Source organism: Cariama cristata, unplaced genomic scaffold, assembly GCF_000690535.1.
Source record: "Cariama cristata isolate BGI_N322 unplaced genomic scaffold, ASM69053v1 scaffold2243, whole genome shotgun sequence".
Classification (NCBI taxonomy): Eukaryota; Metazoa; Chordata; class Aves; order Cariamiformes; family Cariamidae; genus Cariama; species Cariama cristata.
The window spans coordinates 53,456-75,431 of record NW_009607637.1 but is presented as its reverse complement, the minus strand read 5'-3'; the positions used below and the strand labels follow the sequence as shown (position 1 = coordinate 75,431).

Genomic DNA, 21,976 nt, shown 5'->3' with positions numbered 1-21,976 from the left:
TCCACCGAGAGGCATCAGAAACCTCGGCTTCCTTTCCAGAAGGCGCAGGGCTGGTGGCATCGAATCTGGAGGGACATTAGGTCTTCTATTGAGGATGTCAGCGGTCCCCTTACGAACACCCGAGGCACTGGTGTGGTGCTGAGGAGGAGGAGGAGCTCTGCGTGTGTGCGTGCACGCAAGGGAAATTCTGGAGATATTTCAGGACTGTGGTTGCTTGCCTGAAAATTAAACAATAGGTCTGTGGATGAGGAGGAATTGGAAAGGGAAGTAAATGCCGAAGCAAACACATGGGAACCCTGTGACTGGCAGGGATGAAAAATAGACTAATACAAAGAAAAAACAAAGCAAACCAAACAAACCCTGAAAGCAAACCTAGCAAGCACTTGAAAGAAACAACCACATAAGCAATGTCTAAAATATCACTCATTTCGTAAAAAAACAAACCCACTGACCTCGACACTGAACTTCTACATGAGGGCATTTTTTACCACTTCTTCCAGGAAAATTTAATTTTCAAGTATTCATTACCTCAAAGACTTCTGCACTGAACTCCAGACCCTTCAATGCTCCAACGTTTTGTGTCTGGGCGTAAACCCGAGGAGGCGGCGGGGACACCCTGGAACCAGCCCGGACCCCGACCCTGCAGCCCCAGGGCGGCCGGGCGCTGCACCCCTGACCAAGGGACTGTCAGCAGGGCACGACAAGGCGACCGCACGCTGTCCCACCCGGCCGGGCTGGGGGGGTTTGGGGGGTCAATTGATGTTAATTAACACATCCTTCTTGTCAGGTAGATACTGTTAATGATCTCAGACAAGTTTTTAGCTGAATTTCTTAATTATTCCTAATTGACGATAGGGAGGAAAGTAGGACAAAAAACCTGCATCGACTTCATGAATTTTTAGCGTGAGCAGGTGGTGGTGGAAGAGGAGGGCACAGAGCTGGTGCCAAGCTCCCCGTGGAGCACAGCCCTCCCCCGGGGACAGCAGCTCCGCCGCAGCAAGGACTGTGTCGCTCCGGGGGGATTCTGTCCCCATCCTGCGCTCCCTCCTTCATCCCCCTACTCTACTCCCTCTTTCCCCCAGGTTACGGCTATTCCATGCCTTTCTGGCAGCCGCTGTGGAGGAACACAAGTGGGGCGAGTGTGTTTACAGACCCCAACGTGCAGGAGCAGCAGGAGGGCCCAGCCAGGCTGGTGACACTGAGGGTCCTAGGCAGGCCGTGCACGGGGCCAAATCCTGCTGCACCTGCAATTGTCTGCACGGGCATGGGATGATTGGGTGGAGTAGGTCACGGGAAGCAGGATTTTGGACACCTTTGGTGGGATTCAGCTGAGCCATTTGCCCTGTCCCAGTGGTTCAAACTTTGCTAAGATTACATCCAGCTAACTGGCTGTTCAACTAGCAGATAATGTAGTTAAAAATTTAATCGGTTCAATTTTTCCTTCTTGATGACTCCAGACCCTTTTATCCACATCTCTTGCATTTTTTATTGTGTTTTCTCAGTTCTTTTCAGGACACCATCAGTGTTTACAGCCTTGCCACTCCAGAACTGATGGACTTCCTTGTTTTTCTCAGCTCTCTCTCCAATTCCAACCTCTTCTAAATCATCCGGGCAGCCCCCGTCTGCCTCCCTCTCAATCAGCATCCAGAAACTTCAGTCCAAAGCAAAGCAGTTTTCCCAGGACTTAAACATCTCAGGGTTACAAGACAGGGAGCCACGCAACAAATTACCCTCCGAGACTCCCGCAGATCTGCACCTCCTGACACAGGGGCATTTGCAAAGCAAATATTTCACAGCGAACAGAACAGACTAAAAGACAGTTTCTTTACCTAAAGCCACAATGATATATATGGAAAGGGGGGAGGGGGGGAACTTCACTCGGTGGAAAAGCAACAGGTCTGAGCGAGCTCTGGCAGCATTGCCGGCTCCTTCTGCCCTCCCTGGAGCGAGGGGCCAGGAGCACACACGGCGAGATGCTCACAGCCAGGCCAATACTGGTCATACTGGCCAATGCCCCCCAGTGCCGACGCATGCCCAGTAACCATGTCTAGAGCACTGCTCCTCGCTGGTTAAGAGACAAGGTTGGAGTAAAGCGGCTGCAAGCCCAGAAAACAGCTCCTTCCACCTCTTCAATCCAAATAACCTCCACCCTTCCCAGCACAGCCCCAGCAGCAAGCGCTGGCCCCCTCCCAGGGCCCGGGGATTGTCCCCTACAGCGGCTGGCACCGGCTCTGCCCTCCCCGCTGCCGACCCCTTCTCACCACGGTGTGAGGGGAATCTGTAGGGGCCAGGGTTAAATCTTCGCTGCCTCCCACCAAGCGACGGGTGGGAGCACAGCTCTGCTCAGAAGACTCTGCCAAGGGTCTCCGAACTCCGTCAGCTGGGTATGAGAAGGTCCCACCAGCCACGAGAAATCGCCCAGGTGCTCTAGTCAGTGCTTGCCCCGAAAGAACAAAAAGTCAGCCTACACCCTCCAAACCCTCCTTGCCTTGCCCTAAGGCAAGGTTAGCCTGCAGCGGGCACGGAGGGGCTCAGCACCACGCACGCAGGCAGACCGACCACGGAGCATTTGATACTCGCTAGAGGAGCAAAGGATTCCTCGGTACATCTCAGGCTACAGAGGCCCATGGCCCTCTGAGCTCTGCCGTGCTAATGGATGTTATCTGCATTTCACTGGGTGATTATGTGCTATTACTTCTACCCGGGAATGGTGAGGTTCCCAGTCACAGAACAGGATGCTGCTCTGTTATGTACCATATAAAAACAGAATGAAATCATCCCCCTGTGGCAGAATTAACCACCAAAGTAACTATGGATGAGCTGAGAGCAGCAGTGCTTCTGAGGCAATGAAATGCGCAGGGATTTTGGAGGATGCGTACAGAAGATGAATTTTGCATTTGCAATGTCCTGGCCAGGTATCTCATTAGGAAGGGGCTGCTTCACCCACCAGGGAGCAGACCCGCACTGCGTGACCTCGGCACCTCATCAAACCATTTTACGTGATTAGCACAAACAAGTGATAGATCATTAGCCAAAAAAAGTGTTGGACAATAAAGAAGGAAAAACACGTCTTAGCACAGCGTGTCTGCGGGTGGGGAAGACGCAATGAGAGGAGGGGGAGTGTCGGCTCTGGGGTCTGGTTCCTTTGCACCTACACCAGCACCCTGCACCCACTGCCGCCTCCGGCACCCACAGCCTGCAGCCCCTGCAGTCAGGGCTTACAGCTCTGCCCTGCTGGACCACCTTTCTCTTCCAACAAGCCCTGCAAGTGTTTTGATCAAGCTGTTTTAAATTTCATGTTTATAGCCCTTGATTAGGTGGTGAAATCTTTTGGAGATGGCATTCCCTGCCCTGGTGCCTGCCATGCGTTTGATTGAGCCTCCGCTCGCTCCCAGTTTAAAAATAACAAAATTTGTTCTTCTATCAAGAGCTGCAAAAATTTTTGGCCTCAGTTCTGCTGATGCTTATATAATCTCGGTGCTGAAGCATGCCCACCACCTCTCACAGGGTTAGATGCGATTGCTGAAGGTGTACGTGGGAGCAAAGTCAAACCTGGTGCCTGTGAAACCAGCGCTGCAACAGTTTGAACTTGCACAGAGAGCAGACAGAAATGCACCCAGCTTTCATACATTAAAAAAACCCTACCGTCTCCCTGACTCGCAGACAATTAGTGCTTCAGGACTGAATTACAAAGGCACTGTTTCTCAATATAACCAGCACCTCTCCTGTAAGCCTCAGTCTTTCCCTCTGAAAGCAAGAAACCGGAGATTTTCTGCACGTGCAGGGGTTGTTGGTGTGGGCTCCATGACACACTCACCGTTAAAATGGGAAGATTTTTAATGTGTGTGTGGGCTCTTGGCGGCCCCACGACATTTGTCACTAGTTTTGCCCCGCATTGCCATTAACCCCTCGCCTGCTGCTCGATCGCTGCGGGTCCCAGCCCTGGGTGCACCCTCACATCTCACCGTCCCAGCGGAGACCAGTGAAGCAGCTGACGAGCCCGTCACGACAGCAACGCTAACGATTACACTTCAATATTTTACTTTGTGCTTTGCCTCCTGATGAAAACTGTTAATTGAATTTGTCTGTCCATGAAAAACCAGAGGCAGCTCACGCTGGGCACCGGCTGAGAAGAGCCACGGTGCGAGTCCTCTCGCCGTCGCTGTGCCGGTCCCTCCCAACACTGACCCCCCCACCGCACCTACTGCGATTTCGGTCTGGGGGCACGGCGTAACTCTGCCAACGCCTGCCAGCCCCGCTGCTATTCCCATCCTGGCACCCCACGTAGCTCTGCTCATGTAACACGTCTCCATCTCAGCAGCATCCCGTGCTATCCCAGCCTTGCTCAGCTTGTGGGCAGAAACGGTGTTTGCTTGCTAGAGCAATGCTGAGAAATGAATTTCTGCTTTAAATAGTCAGGGTCAGAATCGTTTCTCTTTTGCCGTAAGAGCTATTTGAAACCAGGTGCAGAGAGAAGAGAGCCTATAAAAGCTCCCAGTAAGCACCCTTAAATCATGTGGTTAAAGAACTCAGAATAAGTGGCTGGAAGCAAAATTTCTTTATCCTTCTCTCCCCCAGACTGGGTTGTGCAACTGTTGCTTCTGTGCTTTGTGGGAGTGAAATCAAATGTCAAATATTCTGCTTTGGAAGAAGTTGGCAACGAAACATGAAAGGCTCACGGAGAGCTCAACAGGACTGCGGATAAATTGGAGCGAGGCACAGACGGGGCTGGGACAGGAGCCAGGAGGAGTGGGGAAGGACTGTGCCTACAACCACAACTCCAGATTTTAGGATGAAGCGACTACTTTCCCCGGTGCATCTGAGCATAAAGCTGATCCTAGCTGCTGCAGGCACAGAAGGAAGACGGGCTTCATACCGAAATGTTACATCTACTCTTTGTTGGGAAGCATCCACACATCCCAGTTTATTCAGCGCAATCACAGTCCAACACAGAGCATCGCGTCCCACCGCTGGTCTGTACCTAGCACCACAGCCACAAGAGCTCAAGACCTGCTACCGATCAGTATTGGGGAGCACACTTAGCTGAATTCCACACAAAAAACAAACCATTTTTTTGAAAGACGTGTTTTGACACAGGCATGTATCCTGTTTCTTTCTCAGCAGATACTTAAAATCACAGGCTCTGGACAATCCTCCCCCAGTACGTTAACATGCAGCACACCAACGCTAGGAACAGCTGCTCTCTATGTCATTTTACTGTGGCAGAATTTCATTTTGTTCCAGATTTCAAGACTTCAGAAGACTTTCTTACCGTATATTCTCAGCACTTCTGAGGGCACTTCCCACCATTTACAGCCTCAGCCCTCTGAAGCTGGTGGACCTTGCTCCTTCTCTCAGTACTGACCCCTTTTCAACCATCAGGCTCCTTTATATAGCGCTCAGGAAAAAATATATTCTCCCCTCCACTTTGCTGAACTATCACGTTGCCAGGATTAGGGCAGCGGGGTCACAGGAGCTGACAAAATCCATATGTAACGGCATGCCGGGACTTCTGAACTCAAAGCACGCATCTCCACAAGGGCAAAAGGCAAACCCTACAGCGAGTCCTGCAAAAGAAGGAGGGACGGCATCCCTCCGCTCCTGGATTCTCCCCCAAGGCCAGTGCTTTGCCAGAGCTGTAGTTGGAAAAGGAATTAATGTTCCAGGAATATTCTATTATTTGCTAATTCCCTTCACATCTTTTTGTTTCACAATTAAGCAAATTAGCACTTTGATGAATATTAAGAGGCTCTCGCCTCATAAAAGATGAGTTGGAGGCATTCCCACTGGATTTTCCTCCTAAGTAAAACAGTTCCTCAACTGTTTGAGATACAAGCTGGACTGTTTCTTCCCTGGCGAGAGCGCGAGGAGCACATGGCTCCTGGAGGAGATGACCACAGCAGTAACATTTTAATGAAATAATTCAATTTCAAAATTTGCACAGATCCTTATTATTACCATCTAATCCAAGTCCACGCTGGAATGGGATCCTAAATTTGTGGCTGTTCATGGCAGTTCCTATCACTGAGTTGCTATAACAAGCATATAATGCCTTCTTTAACCACAGGGATTCATTCACAGTTAAGTCTTTTAGCAGGAAGAAGACTTTGCACTCTTCAGAAGTATTTATTCCGTGGCTTTAAATAACTTTATAGCCAAGCTAAGTATTTGCCAATTATTTTGTTTTGCTACAGGTTAGCAAAACAGTTGTGCTGCTTTGGGAGGAGCTGTAAGCTCCCTAGTGCAAGGCAAGCTGTTATGGTAGCTGCTCGCTCTCTCCCTCCATCCGCAGATCTCCGAGAACTTCGCGCTGATACCTCTCCGCAGCATCTCTCCCGGAGCAGGCGGGAGGGAGGACAGAGATTTGTTTACCAGCAGACGTGGAAAGCTGTTAGTGACCAGAGGGTTAACTCAACACAGAACAATTTAATAGCATCCAGACATCTTCAGATGCAACCCTTCTCCTGTCTCCACCACCCACGAGGCACCAGCTCTATTATTCTGAATTACACAGTGGTGAGTAATATAATAGCCAGTAAAAACGCTCAACCATTGAGCCAGTGAACCCAGAAGTCTGGCTTAATGGTGGGGACTTCGTGTGTTTTCTTATCTTGGAAGAGAACAGAAGGTCCCAGATGATTTACATTGTGCTGCCCCACCTACGCAACAGACTCCCATGGACCATCAGCCATAGATGCCCATTATAACCATTTTGGCCGTGCTTTTTGGGTCCGGGGTGGGCACCACCTCAGGGTGGGAGCAGAACTGGCACAGCAACGGACGGTACAGCACAGACTCAGTGTTAACGTTGCCTGCAGAGCACATACCCACACTGCGCTTGGTCCCACCTCTGTGCACTAGCATCATTCGTTTGCAACCACTTAAAATATATCGGTAAATGAATAAATAAGTAAATAAAGCCATCATAAAGGATGCTTAGACAAAGCTATGCAAAACCACATCCTGCCAGCCTCGCTGCAGGGAGTGAAGCTGTAATATGCTTGTGGCTCAGGATCTCGTTGTCTGGGCAGGGATGGTTCAGAGCCCCAAACCACAGTTCCTCCACAGCAGCTCAGCTCAGTTCCCGACACTTGCAGACAAGAATAAGTGGGCACAGCTCTCTGCCCTGCACGCTGATGACAAACTCTGGTCAGAAACAAGACTGAGCTTCTGCTACTGCTCCATCTACCCGTACCGATCCCTGCACCATGGGGCTCAACACACAACCTCAGCTCCACGTGCTCCGACACCACACTCCTTATGGAAGGAAGCCACAACCACGGAGGTATGGAAGCAGATGCCTTACCTGTCGCTCCGACATGACGTACAGATACTTCTGATCAATGGAGAAGGCCATGTCTCGAAGGACTGGGCTCCCGTCCTTGAAAACTGTCACCATTTCATACTGAATTCCACCATGGGGAGGACCATCTGCTCGGATCTGGAAGAAGCACAAACAGTTACAGGTGATTTCATAGCGGCCAAAATCTAATTTTAGTTTGGGGGTGGGGCAGTGAGGGGAGGAGAACGAGGTAGGAGAAGGAATCTAATTCAAAATCTCAGCTCACAACCTGGAGACAGAGCAAAGAGCTAGCAAGCAACATGCGGGCGCAGGAATTAAAGCAAAGGCTTCTTCTCCACTGAAATTGATGTGATTCCCCCAATCCACGAGAAAGAACGAGAAGTTTTTTGGTTGCAAGGGGAGTACACAAACTGCCAGCATGCTGTGACTGACCATAGGCATTCAAGAGTAACGAAGACTGTAAACTTTTTAGATTCTCTCTAAAATAAGCCTGAAGGAAGACCACAGGACTCCACATGCAGCACAACAAGGCCAAGATACAACAGAGATTTTTTTTTTCTTCTCCAGACACATAAAGAATGAGACTCGGACAATCTCCATCACCTCTTGCTGCCACAGAAGCCTCCTACAATACCGTCTCTGCCTAAAACTTTGGAGATGCTGCTGCCATCCCATTACTTTCAAATTTGTGAGATTCAGCAAGGTAAAACCAGTGCAGCCCGTACTGCTGAGTGAGCCGAGAACTAACACGGTGGCCACACAGCCTGTTCAGTTTGCTGGGCTCCCAGTACCCATCCAGCCCACCAACAGACAAGTCCCCGCTCCTGCAGGAAAACCTGCCCAAGCTGTGACAAATCCCGTCCCTGCCAGGAGCGGCTGCTGTTGAGGATACGCCACCACTTCCAAAAGTTAATAATTTATGGCCTTGGGGGCTGTGCAAGGGGAAGGGAGGAGGATAAACAAACAATTTACATTGTCTTTCCTACCAGGATTTGCATATTTGGATAGCCATTTGATTGCAACATGGTGTCTACATAGCTGAAAACACTGGCAGCTGTCAGGCAGGGAGACGAGAGCAGTCGGGGGAGCCAAGGGCTTGGTGGAGCCGCTGCCGGCCCCATGGCTCACAGCGACAGTGATGCTGTTCGAGGGGGGCCAGGACCGCGCTCGACAGGAGGGGTGTCCGCAGCTCGTGCACGCTGCCCTGCGAGGAGAGGGATGCACGGGGGACTGCCCGTCCCTGGAAAAACCTCTTATCACAGAGATGCCATCTGCTGCAGCCTCATGCCGAGCTGTCTTGCCGCATCCCGTTTTGCTGCTCAATTACTCCCTGCCTGGCTGCGGTACGGAGGAAGAGGCACGAAGAACCGGCTTTGGACAAGTCTAAGCCTTCAGATGAGGCAGGATGGAGCAGCATAGCAGGATGTCTACTTTTTCTGGTTCATGTCCCCAGGAGGTAAGAGAGCAGGTTGTTAAGCATCGTAAGATTTATCTGAGAAATGTGCCACCCCAGCTGGAAATACAAGGATATCATCACACTCATAGAGCAAAGCTTCCCTGCACCCTCCTCCAAATAAATCCTCTTCTTGGAAAGAGCCCTGATGCCTCCTGCCATGTAAAGACGTTGGGTACACAAACACATTTATTTTCTGGATTTCTCTCTTTTCTCCTTATCTTCTGAGTTTTGAATGATACAAAAGAACATCAGGGGTGAATCTGAGTGGTCTGGATTAACACCCACAGCCAGACACAGGGAGCCTCTGGCAGGATTCAGCAGGCAGCCCAAGCCTGGCTCAAAAGCCCTGAACTTCCAGAAAGGAAAATTCAAAAAAAGGCAGAAGGTCAAATCCTGCTTTAGTTGCACCTGTGAGAATAAGGATACCTCACTGACTTCATGAAAAACTAGAGGCAGGTTGAGACCAGTATGAGACCACTGCCTTGCTGGGTGTTGCAAACCCGGGCGACCCACTGCCCATGCAGACACCGCTGCCATCCCCCACGCCAGCCTGTGTCACGAACACAGGGACAAGGCTGCAAAATCACCTGAGGATAAATAGCAGGGACACTGGGCTGTCAGGGACACACAGCCGCTTCCATGCAAACACCTGATTAATGGCCAAACGGGAATGGAAACACTGGACATGAAGGATCAGCAGCCTTTGTGAAAAACAACTGTTTTTCAGAGTTCCCTCGGGGCACCGGCAGCTCGTTAAATTGAGCTTCTTTCTAGTAATGAGGTCAGACAGGGCTAATAAAGAGAGATACCACTGGACAAGCCTTGTGCAGGCCAATTCCAACTGGGAATTGTGGCTGTGGGCTGGAAACAGCACCACGTGCGTGATGGCTCCTCCAGCCTGGACACGTGCTTGGAGCTGTGCCTGGGACAGAGTCGGAGCCCTTTGCAGGGTGCTGGGTGCCCTCAGAGGCAGGAGGAGCAGCCTGGGGTCTCCCACCGAGCCCGTCAAGGTGAGATGGCTCCACGCTGCTCAGAGACCACAGGACAAGAGGAGAGCAGAGCCCGCTGCTCTCCCGTCCCCCACGCTGTGGCGTGTGTTACACCCACCCAGGGACCCCCCCCAGCCCAGAGCACAGCGCCAGAGACGCACCCACTGCCACCAGGATGCTCCACTACATCTCTTCCTGAGGGTTTGGTTTCCATGACAACAAATGATGATGTCAGAGAAGAATGATGATTCCTGTGAATGCGGAAGAAGAAAGGGATCATCTCCACAGCAGGAAGCTTCTTGTTGACGTCTGGAGAGAGATAATTCCTCTGCCTACCTTAGGGGTGCCCTTGCAGTGCCAGACAACTACTGACCCATCACTGGAACAGTGGCGTCGAACCAACCCTACAAGTCTGGGTTCATCCCCGAGCCCAGGCTCCGGGCACCGCGATGCTGGAGAGGGGAGGAGTGGGATGGGGCTGGGCTGCCCATGGTCATCGTTTTTTACATCCCCCTAACTCTACCAGTTTTTCCTCTCTCATGACACGATGATGGGGCACGGGAAGGATTTAGGAGAAAGATGCAGAGGGAAGCGGTGCAGGTCGGAATGGGTGGGAACGTGGTGAAATGGGGAGCAGGCGGGTATGGGGAGAAGCACATCGGTGCAATGGAAACCAGAGGTGTCCAGGATCAAGGGTGTGTTCAGCCACCTGAGAGACAGCAGAGACTGGGAGGACAGATCACAGGCTCACACACTTGGACGTGAATCAGAGAAGACGTTTGGGACAGATGCAGTGCTTTCCTCCATCACTCGAGGGATGTTTATAAATATAGCTTGAAAAGTGCCTAACGACATAACCTGAAAATCCAGTTATCATCCCTGGCTCAGAGGACACGGGGCCAGCAAAACGCCCTACGTGACGGAGCAGAACGGGACTCAGTTCAGGGAACTGCAGCCCTGCAAAGGCACCGCGCAGATTTGTGTGTCTAATACCCCCAACAACACCGACTGCAGGCACAAGGTCTGCATTACCTTAAGAGAATAGCAAAATACCATACTGTGTCACATAAATGTTGCAGTGTAGCACCCGTGCATGAGCCACTCAAGGATCTAACATGACACGAAGCTCCAACGTACTTACTGTACTAAAGTTTCTCTCAGGCGTTTTGCCCAGCCTATGCCAGAGCTAAGATACATCTGGATTCCCTTCCAGTTCCCCACAGCAGGCTCCCATTAGAAGACATTGAATCTCTTTATAGGAACTTTCCACGATTAAATTACCTGTCCGTTTGCATTATGAGTGTTTCAATGAGGCTGACTCATGACGAAATGCCTGCTGCCAGAAAAAACAGCTGAATAAGTCCATGCACGAAGGGACTGATACCCCATCCTGGGTCCGAGATGCAAGGCCACCTGTTAACTCCTCAAGAACTCAGCTTCTCCCTGTGTATGCAGGCATCTGATAGGAGATGGGTCCCAAAGTACCTTGCTGCTGGCTGTCCCCATCCATGTGAAAAGGCCCACGGAGGCCACGGATGGGCTCCTGAAATGATGTCCTGGGTCAGGAGGCGCAATGCACTCGCTGAACATGCTTATCTTGGTATGTAACGGTGACAAAGTGACAAGCCCAGTCAACCCTGGAGCCTTAGGACTGCTCCTTTCATGCTAGTATTACTAGCCCTTCAGGGTGAACACTATCAACTAACATTGCATTTGTGCAAAATGGACATTTCGAGTAGAACTGTATCAGCTCTGGGAACGCGCACTGGGGCGTTACTGCATCTACTGCCTGAAACAGAAACCAAAGACAACACGGAGCAGCCTTCGCTGCCACGGTGCATCTTTGCAGAATTGCCACTTTTTTGCCATTTATGTCTGCACATCTCAGCTCTTGGGCATTTCCCATTAAGGCTTCTCATAAAGCTCTAGGATGGATTTCTTGCTTCAGTGCTGGAAATTTAGCAGAAAGACTTACTGGCAGCAGGTTTCTGAATCAGGCTGGAGTATAATTAAGATGGTCTTTTTCCCTACCTCTTTCTGTCTGTGGTTTTGTGGGGTCTTTCCTACCTAGACCTGCTACTAAAAGAAGTTTCCACAAGCAAGAGATTCAGCAATGCAAAAGCTCCCCAAAGACAGGACAAGATACATAAATATCAGTCCAGATTTTCTGTGTGTGCCTCCGCCAAATAGTCTTTGCAGAAAGGATTTATTTTTGCTAATCCAATTTAATTAAACTAGGTTATTCTACATTCACACCAGACTGAAAAGGAGGTGAGATGCACGTGATGACCTGCTATTTTTACTGTCCCCCTCACGTCTGCCTCTGTCTTTAGGAGCGGAGAATCCAGAATAGAAATTGCAAATCGCTATACAACAAGTTTCCAAGAGCCCTTCAGACCCTGTATGAAATCCTTCTGAGAGTAAGGTACCCCTTAGCCTCCCTCAGGGCATCACTAACATCAGTTAACTCTTGGTGCTGAGGGAGCTAGGTCAGAGCCGTTTGCAGGTCATTAATAAACCCCAGGGAATCCAAGTGGTTTGCTGAGGATCGTACACAGCCAGACCTTAGCAGATCTGGGATCTGAATCTGCTACTGCAGATGCACGGGACCCTGCCTGAACTGCTGGCTAGCAGCCGTAGCATCCGTCCCCGCGTCTCCATCCCAGCCCCGAAGACCTGGCTGTCGCTGCAGACACCTTCTGCAGGCAGGAACACCGCGAGAGTCATTTAGCTCACTGCTCTATGCATGGGAAGTCTCCCCCTTGAAATTACGGTGAAACAGTAATTCCCATTAAGTATCTTTCCTTTAAATCATAGATATGTCCATGAGTAAGTTAATGACAACCCTTACATGCACATTCAATTCAAATCAGCATATTCAATTAACTTCATTACCTGGAGGTTCCCTCATATCCCAGTCTCTTTCTCTCCTGTCACATTTACTTTATGCATTTTTCCCAAATTGGGATAGAATATGTCTGTCATGGTGGGCATCGCTTCTATTTTTACCACAAAGATAGCACAGGAAAGCCTCCAGAAAGTCACGATGCTGTCATGCTGAGTGGTTTGTAGCAAAACAGCTCCTCGAGACCAAACGATCTGGTCTCCAAGGGAGGAGAAAATCCATCCTTTCCAGAATTACACTGTCTGACTAAACATTAAATACACTCGCTAATCCCCACTGGGGTTGCCCTTACAAAACTCTACAGGATCAGCTAGGGAGAAAAATCAGTTTGGTAAAAAGCTCGTCACAGTGAGCCCTGCTAGCGCACAGGCGTTGGAGCTGCATTGCCACCGAGAAGGTTTTCCCTCAAGCGCTGCCTACCGCAGTACCGCAACCACTCCTTAAATTTCCACAGGCAGAGATCTTTCTTTTATAAAGTGCCAGAGAGGGGCCTAGAGCAGGGCGGCCGCAGCCATCGCAGCGATGGGCAGCAGATCCCGCCGGGAAAGGAAGGAACCAGTGGGACCAGCGACAAGGAGCCCGGTGGCATCCCATCAGCATCCCATCCCATCCCATGCTGCCCCTGGACACTGCTCGAAGACTCAATCTCAAGAGACAATGTCGAGCGGCGGGTAAGTTGCTGGCACTTTGGTGTAAGCACCCAAACCCTCCCCACAGCTCCCCTCTCCCCTCCAGCGAGGGCCACACAGGCGATGCCGCTCTGCACAGTCCTGGTGTTCGCATCCACCCTTCCTTTTGAACTTCAAAGAGACATGAAAGCCCCATCCAGGCAAACCCAGCCTCGCATCCCAACTTCTCCCTCCTGCTGCTGGGCACAATACAGACAAAGCATCAAGGCAGCACAAAGCCAAGACCGCCTTCTCTGCTCATGTTTTCTGAGTCCTAATCCCCTTTTTTGGAGACATTTTCCTCCTCCATCCCCTCCCTGAGCTTAAGGGAAGCTCCAGGTGCAAGGAGACAGACGTCCTCTGTCCCTGTCTCACGCAGATCTCACCCTTCCCGACATATTAAATTGCTGGTACCCTCCGCTCAGACGACCCCTCGTTTCCAGCATCTGCAAACACCTCCTGCAGCCACATCTCTGCATTTGTACCATCAAAAGGGGACGGGGGAGCGAAGCACGTCCCGTGGCGCAGGTCTGGGGAGCAGGAGGTAACGCCAGGTCACGCACTGTGTGGGGTGAGGCAGGAGGTGTTCGAGCCTGAGTTTATTCTGATCAGGCTTCAAGACCCAAATTATTTATAGATCTGAGGTTTCTGTGAATTCAATACTCATGTCAAAAATGTCTCTGTGCATGTGCCTTTCACACCCACATGCGTTTCCCATCTCTCCTGCTTGGGAAATGTTAGCTAAGTGTTCAAAGTCACAACCTGGGAATCTGCAGCTCCCCAGAGGAGCCACAAGTCAGAGGCACCGCTGGGCTAATTGGGGAAGAGCACAGCGAAACCCCCCAGGGTCCCAGCCAGCTCCGCGGGGGGGGGCTTCTCGTCTGCAGCACTGGCACCCACATATGCTGCTAAGCACAAAAACGCTGACCCAGCAAGCAAACAACCCAAATTAACTCTCACTTCCCACATCTCAAGCCTGCCCAGAATCAGCACGTGCAACTAAACCGAAGAGAGACCTGAGTGCTTTCAACTTAACCATTTCAAAGGGTTTGAACCTATCGACAGGGAAGGCAAGATAGGTTTTAAAAAACAAAACAAAGAAAAAAACCTACCCTTTCTTCCGTGCTAAAGCTCAAGCTACAGTCAACAGGCAATTGTACCAAAGATCTCCGCTCCGCAACCCCACGCATCCCGGGCTAAGGATGACCAGTTGCGACACCAACGTGCAAGGTGCCACTTTGGGAGTGCACCCAGGAGGCCGGGCACTCGGATCTGCCCCAGGGAGAAGAGCTTCTGTGAACACAGTCCTTCCCATTCACAGGCGGGAAGAGGAGCTTGGGAGAGGAATCCCTTGCTGTCTTCTGCTGGCTTCTGGAGGTGAAAGAAGCCAATTGCTGGCTTGAAGCTGCAGCTCAGACTTCCTAACAGGCACCAGTACAAAACCTTAGCAGAAGATTGCCACTGAAGATGTTCTCTCTCTCTCTCTCCCCTAAACCTTTATTTCCTTCTTCCATCTTTTGGCTCCCTCCACCCTTCTGGAGAGCTGATCCTCCAAGATAAAACAGGGAGGATGGTACAGAGGCACCATGCAGAGACTAATCAGCAGCCCCCATGTCTTTAATTTATTACTGCATGAGAGGCTCGTTTAGAACAAAGCTGCCAGTTTGGAAGATCATTCCCTTAAAAGACTTTTTATTTGAAAAGCTGTCAGCTCACACCTTGTCACAGCCCTACTTGCAGCAGCAGAACTTTAATAACGTGCCACCTCATGCAAATGAGCTGCTAATTAATTAAGTAGCATTCTTCCGGGGATGGATTCATTAGAATCAAATTTGGGTAGGCTGGCTGGCTAGGGTGTATTGCTTTAGATGGTGCTTTAAATCAGCAACATTGCCTTTTCCTTGGGTCCCAGCGCTCGGGTGGATTGCCATCAGGAGGGAAGCCCTCTCCCATCCCTGCGCCCTTGGGAAGGCTCAGCACGCCCCGGTGAATCGGTGCAAAGCCACACTGCAAGGCGACCACTTGCACGGCACAGACCAGACCAGACCTAGCTTAGCTAAGAACAGCAGTGAGATGAAAAAAATGATTGAATGAAGTGTCCAAAAAGATTGCCTCCTCTGCTATTCAGGAAAGCCAGTGTAGAAGAGGGCCCAACTCAAAAGCAGGAGGTAGAGACTATTAACTCGGAGGGCTCCAGGGATCAGGCTGCCAGGCAGGGAACACTGCAAAGGAGCAGTGCTCGCTCTTTGGAGCGCTTGTTGCAAAGAGACAATTGCTGGGGGTTCAGGGCTATCAGCCTTGCACCTTCCACCAGCATCAAAGTACAACCCATTAAAGGCAGAAACCCGCGAGAGCATCCCGTGGACTTACTCCCTGGAAGGAGGACAGCTCGGGGCATGTCTGCAGCATGGTACAAAACCTATTCACTTCTAATTTGTCCCCTAATAAAAAGCCACAATGTGCAATGACTTCCCTTTCCTTTTGTTCAGCAGTAAGCACCCTTCTCCCTTTACATTCCTGTATTATTTTTAAAGAGATGGCTCAGTGCTTCTCTAGGAAATGGGAATCATTAAGTTAGCAGCACTTTGCTGCTTGCAGGCTTTACATTTTGGCACTGAGCAAGGAAACCATCAAAGAGACTAAGTATTGGCCTCCAAGAGAAAGGAACAAGGTAGGTGTTGCTGTATCACAAGGCACTGCATGCTACCCTCTCCGCAATGTGCTCCTTCAGCCTCTGCCGTTCTTTCCTTGACCTACCCCTCTTCTCCTGCTTTGTGCGGCTTTAATCCAGCTCCTTCCCTTACAGCTGGGAAGTAAATGAAAGTGTAGGCGAGCAAAGAGGAGCACAGCTCCAGGTACAGGCAGAGGGTTTTTTTTTCCTAAAGCATCCTCTTCTACACGGCACCAGCAGTCTTTAGCGGGATGCATAGCCGGGTTAGCCAGGTGCAACCGGAGCCCTGGCTGTGCAGAGGAGGACAGGCTGATCCCGCTCTGCCCTTCAGCCCTCTGGGTGTTACGAACGCCCGGATCATGCCCTGGGCTTCTCCTCCTCCTTGTCCTGAGCCCACAGCTGGGCTCAGCGTTAGCAGGTGCCCGAAGGGACTCAGGAGCAAGGAGAGGAGAGAGGCACACCTCGTCGTTTGCTGCCTGCAGGACACAGTCGGTGATGGAGGGAGCTGCGAGCAGCATTTGGGGGAGTGAGCAATAGCCGTAGTGAAGGGAAACGGGACAGAGAGCTAAGCCTAAGTCTTCTGTGACCGACAGAAAACACAATAGGAAGCACAGAGCTGGTATTATTTAGGGCGACAGAGGTACTGGGTATCTGCCCAGAATTGCCTGTCACATACCAGCTCTTCACCAAAGTCCCCCAAAAGCACTGTATCCGTGTTACCCATCCACACCTCACCTGGGCCCTCCGGCTGAACAACCCTCCACTGCTCCGTGTCAAGCTCTCCCTACGATCATCCTCCTACAGCAGTACATTTCCCAGCTGAAGGGATTGGTCTTGCTTAGTTTGGTTTGTTGACCTTCAGCAGCCATGTAAAATGAAATAAAAAACCACTTAGACAAGATTGTCTAATGTGGAGTTTGCTCTAAACGAGCAGCGGTGACTTGCGACTCTCCCCAAGGAGGAAAAAACTAAACGACTGTCAAAAATTGTCACATGAAAACCCTGCCTCTCCTGCTGATCAGGTGGGAACCAGAAAGTTCCTCAGGAAATATTATTCTCTTTCCTTTTCAAAAACATCATGTAAGTCATATGTTTCAAATGACTTCGACTTCCTGCCCAGCACCTCCCGGGAATGCTGCAACACAAGCCAAACTGCGAGCCGCTAAAGGCCAAAACCCAGAAGCAAATAAAAGAATACAAATTTTGTTATCTTTTGGTTTTACAAACTCACGGAGAAATCCTTCCTGCTGGTCTTGCAATGGTTTAGGTCAGACAGGAGTGATCAGGTGAACAAGGAGCCCGGGCATATTTCTGGTTTCACTTGTGCGTGCAGAACCAGTCATGTGTTACTGATCAGATCTAACCTTGCTCGGGCAAAGGATGTGAGAACATTACAGAGCACACAGCTTAGCTTAAATCCCAGGAAATGAGGCTCTCCCACATCACCTGCTGCTCTGTCCCAGGCCCGGGCCAGCTGCGGGGAACATCACACCGCCCTGGGTTACAACGGCTGCAGATGCCCAGCGGGCAGGCAGAGGTGCAGACAGAAATGGGTATTTTCTAGTTAAGAAACGGGCCAGAGCACAAAGGAGTCAGAAGCTCTCGCCAGCCGGTGGCTGACCATGCTGTTTGTTATGGAGGCTGAATTTTACTGAAGGAACAGCCTTGCAAGCGAGGTCACTTAAGGACGGGCAGAGCCACAGCCAAACTGGCACTGCCCCACGGCTCCCGGCGAGCGGCCATGCCGACAGAGCTCCCGGCTCTCTCCCCTTTCCCACCCACCGCGGCAGCTTGGCTCATCGGTGTTCAACGACCTAGCACGGGATACAGGCTCTGCCTTTGGGTCTTGTTCATCACCGGCCATACGGGACCTGGACCAGGCGTGGTTTCATCAGGGAAGGCAAGACGCAGAACCAAGACATGCAACAAACAGCTGGGCTGGCACCCTGCTCAAGGACATTTGCTTATACAGGGCCCTGTTTCGGAAGCATTAAAGCCTCCTGATAGGATTCAGGCACATATAAATCCATGGGAGCTGAATCTCTCCTGATGCTTTCCTATCTGCTCTGCTGGTGATCTCCCAGTTGCCAGCAGACGGAGGCTCACGTTCTCAGCATTCACGGCACACACCGAGGAAGACCGTTTTTGCCCCTGTAAGCTGCTTCCCAAATGCTGTTCTGGGGTAGAACAAGGATTAAAAAAAAAAAAAAAAACAAACCACAACCCCAAAAAACACCAACCAAAAAAAATCCCCCAAACCAAAACAAAAACCCCCCTTTTCCATCTCTGTACTGTAACTCACTAAGCCCTCAGCGTGTGCCCTTTCCAGCATCTCAGAATAAATCAGCAGATAAGCAGATGAACTGGCTCCGAATAATCTGTATATGCAACACATGTAATGCTGCTGAACACTGCCCTGAACACAGCAGGGAGATCGCTGGGCTCCACGCACACGTCGATCCCTGTCCGCCCCCGTCTCAGGAGCGTCGGTGCAGCTGCCGGGCACACACCGCAGGCCTGGGACAGAGTAAACCACCCTGCTGTGCGCCAGGCTAGAGGGGAAGAAAAAGGAAGAAGCTGATGAATGGATCAAATCTTTGATCCTCAGATGTCCAAATTCAGAGTTAAAGGTCAAATTCAGCTGGGGAAGGAGAGGAACCTGAAGGAGCCTGGTGCTCTGCCGGTGATCTCTGAAGCGGTCAGGATGGTGCTGCAGTCAGTACTCGGGAATTGCATTTAACGCTTGAAATATTTTGCAGCTCCAAACCGTGCTGCGAGCATGCTGTAACGCAGCCCTGCAGAGCGGTCGCGAGCTGCAGCCCCCCGGAGCAAAGCCCCAGCCCAGTTCTGGCATCACCACCCAGGGACCGGCGGGCAGGGAGCTCTGGGCTTCCCACATCACCTCAGTCGCGATGATTAAAAAAATTAAAAAAAAAAGAAAAATCACAGAAGAGGCGAGTGGATGTGCCCACAGCCATGCTGCCTGACGCAGACGGTGTCCTTGGAGGCATACCACGGCGTCACTTCAGCTGATGCCACAGCTCTTCCTTGGAGGCCACGGATGCCATTGGCACGTGAACACAAGAGCAGCTACAGCACCGTGGTAACAACACAGGGCGACCCAGGGAAAGGCTACCAGCAGTGTTAGACATCCCCAAACTGGGAGGGAGGGAAAGTGGGGCCACGACTAAAGGGCTGGAACTGCAGAAGATGGTTTTGGTGTGTACGAGCAGCACATCGCTCGGCAGAGCGACTCTGAAGGCCTTAGTCCAGCAGGACCCAACCAGCCCCTGCCTGATTTCATGCTCAAAGGTTTTGCTTGTAGTTTCCTCTGCAGGATGAGGTGGAGCAGATCTGCCCTAGAGCTGTGAAACACCACACTGGAAGGATGGAGGCAGCTCTTCCCCCAGGCCCCTGCCTTTGTTCACACACCAGCCAGCACAGCTAATCCCTTATCGTGCCCGTGGCCCAAAATCAACATCATGAGATAGGCTCAGGCTGGGGTCCACGGATGGGAGAGACAAAGCTACATCACATTACCGCTTTCGCTTCCATAATTGACCTGTAGATAAACACATGGCTTCCGCCTTAATCCCCTGCAGCCTCATGAACATCAGCCGCGCTAAATTTTTCATGTAATTAAGAGAAAAACCCTAATCCAGTGTAATTAGCTCCCTGATTGCCAACGTCAGGCAGAAAAGCACTGTTTGAACAGCAATTCAGGTCTAGCTGGTTAGGCAAATACTGTGTGTGTGGTTCAGTAATTTAACACTGAAACAACTCCCCCTCTGCTGTCCTTATAGGCTTGCTTCCCTAAACAGTACTAAGTGGTTTCATGACTGCAATAGGCCTGATATCCCTGAAACTGCTGTTCCCCCAAGCTCCAGTTACGTCCCTGAAGAGCTGGTCACAAAACAAGCCAACCAGTTCCCCGAGAATCACACCAGCTGCTGATTTTGGAGTGGTCCCCCCAACCCATCTGCATCCCCAAGTGATTGCCACCGAGTTATTAAGACTATACTACCCCCGACTGCCTAAACTCACAGCCACAATTAAGACCCTGATGGAGAAACAGTCTCCTCGTGAGCGATGCTCAGCACCACAACCACAACCTGCCGGAGCTGGAGGCAATAGCAATGCTCACAAGGAGTTTTACGGTGTAGGTCAAAACTCATCCCAGCTACCAAGCCTTTATGGTTTACAGCGGTATTTTTCTTTTCCATTCATATACATGAAGGCAAAATTTTAAGAGTAAAATGTTAGAAATTTGGGAAGTGGAAGTAGATGGGAGAGGAATCAAGAACATGGATGTACGTGCCAACGGGGAGGCAGGGAAACCAAGAAAGCACAGCTAGAAGACACCTTTGCTTAACCATTTAACCCATCCCCCAGCAAAAAGGAAAGGATCTGAACTACTTAAGCCACTGTCAAATACTTCTGTTGACTTTCTAAAACTCGCCTATGACAGAAATTACGACTACTCCAGTTCTCAACTAGTTACATCTTTTATCTTCGGACTTAATATCAGACAGTCTCCTGAAATACAGCATTTGAAAGCAGTAATATTCTAGGAGGTATTTGTTGGGGTGTCTCTAAGGAGGATTTTAAGCCTCATCCTAGGCTACATTACACAGGTTTTGTGGTTTTGGTTGGTTGGTTTTGGAAAAAGGCATTAGTCTTGGTTTTGCCAGTTTTGGTTAACGTTGCTGTAGAGGCCAGATTTCTGTGCCTGGGAGACTGCAAAACCACCAGCCCGCCTTCTGTAAGGAGAAAGCTGAAAACCATTTCACAGCTTCAGCTTTGCAGACTGAATTCTTCCAGAATACTTGTTTACATGCTGTGGCAGGCGAGAGCCAACCATGTATGTTTTTGCAGCTCTAACTCTGAATTCTGACAGAGGCCACGGGCTGATGAAAGGCAGGGGGTTGTGCCTGGCTTTGCCCATGTTTGGGCTCCAGGCTCTGGTCTCCCCAGCACTGCTCCTCTCTCCCCTCCTCATCACACCGATGGTCTGTAAACAAACCAGCAGCGAGCAGAGCAAGCTGCTCCTTTGTATCAAAGCCAGGGAGATTTCTTTATACAAAAATGAGTGAAAATTTATCAACTCAAAGCTCCTTTTAAAGAGAAGCCCCTAAGGAGAGCAAGCCCAGATGCTTGCTTGCATTGCATTGGTAAGCCAATTCCTCTTTCTCCCTCCCTTCAAACACACATTATTTTCCACGGAAGGCACTGTAGATGAACTATCGACTGCAAACAGAGCCTCCTGGTTGGATGGCAACACATCAATATGGATTTAAGCAAGCAGCAATGATATGGCACAGTTTGGTGCTTTGCCATCATTCCCTTTACATGGGAACAGCACTTCAAGCCAGGCAAATGACCTTCTGCTTAAATGCCTCCCAGAGGACCTTCAGCCAGCGAGCCCGTGTCTCGCAGGCGCCTGGTGACCACATTTCAAAAGGCAATGCTAGAAATCGCACGTCTCCCTCCTCTTTGCTCTGGCTCAGGCGGTGGGAACCTGCAGGCACCTCCCGAGTCGCACTCACAGCCCCCCAAAACCGGCGATGTGCTGCTCGCCCCTTCCCTTTCTGACCACCCTTTCTGCACAGCGTCAAACACACGGATGGGGACGCTTTGGCTAATGCATTCCAGACGGGATATCACGTTTGCACATTGTGGTTGTCAGTGGTCACAGCGATGCGGGTGTATTTCATTTTTCTGCCTCATAGTAATTATTCCAGCTTTTAGTCAGCTTTGGGTAAATTCCTCCTGCCAAAACCCCCAGTATCAAATGCCAGCGACACATGAGCCTGTGTGTTGACGGGTCTGTGGTCTCTTTGCCTTAGATCCAACACAAATTCTTCCCTCCATCGGCCATGCCTTCCCAAAGCAAGGCATCTTAAAGGTCTGTGGAGAGCCGCCAGCTGATGAGAGGAGCTGTGGGCAGCTCGTTGGGGGCCGGCTGGTGCCCCCCCCCCCCCCCC

General features: G+C 50.7%; 1 protein-coding gene across 1 annotated transcript in view; it reads right to left on the bottom strand.

Moving 5' to 3' along the window:
- Positions 1 to 21,976, bottom strand: part of LOC104158999 (plexin-A2-like) — a 151,310-nt gene that overhangs the window by 92,294 nt on the left and 37,040 nt on the right. Inside the window, 1 exon segment of the mRNA XM_009696789.1 lies at positions 7,307 to 7,441. Coding sequence (XP_009695091.1) covers positions 7,307 to 7,441 — 135 coding nt within the window.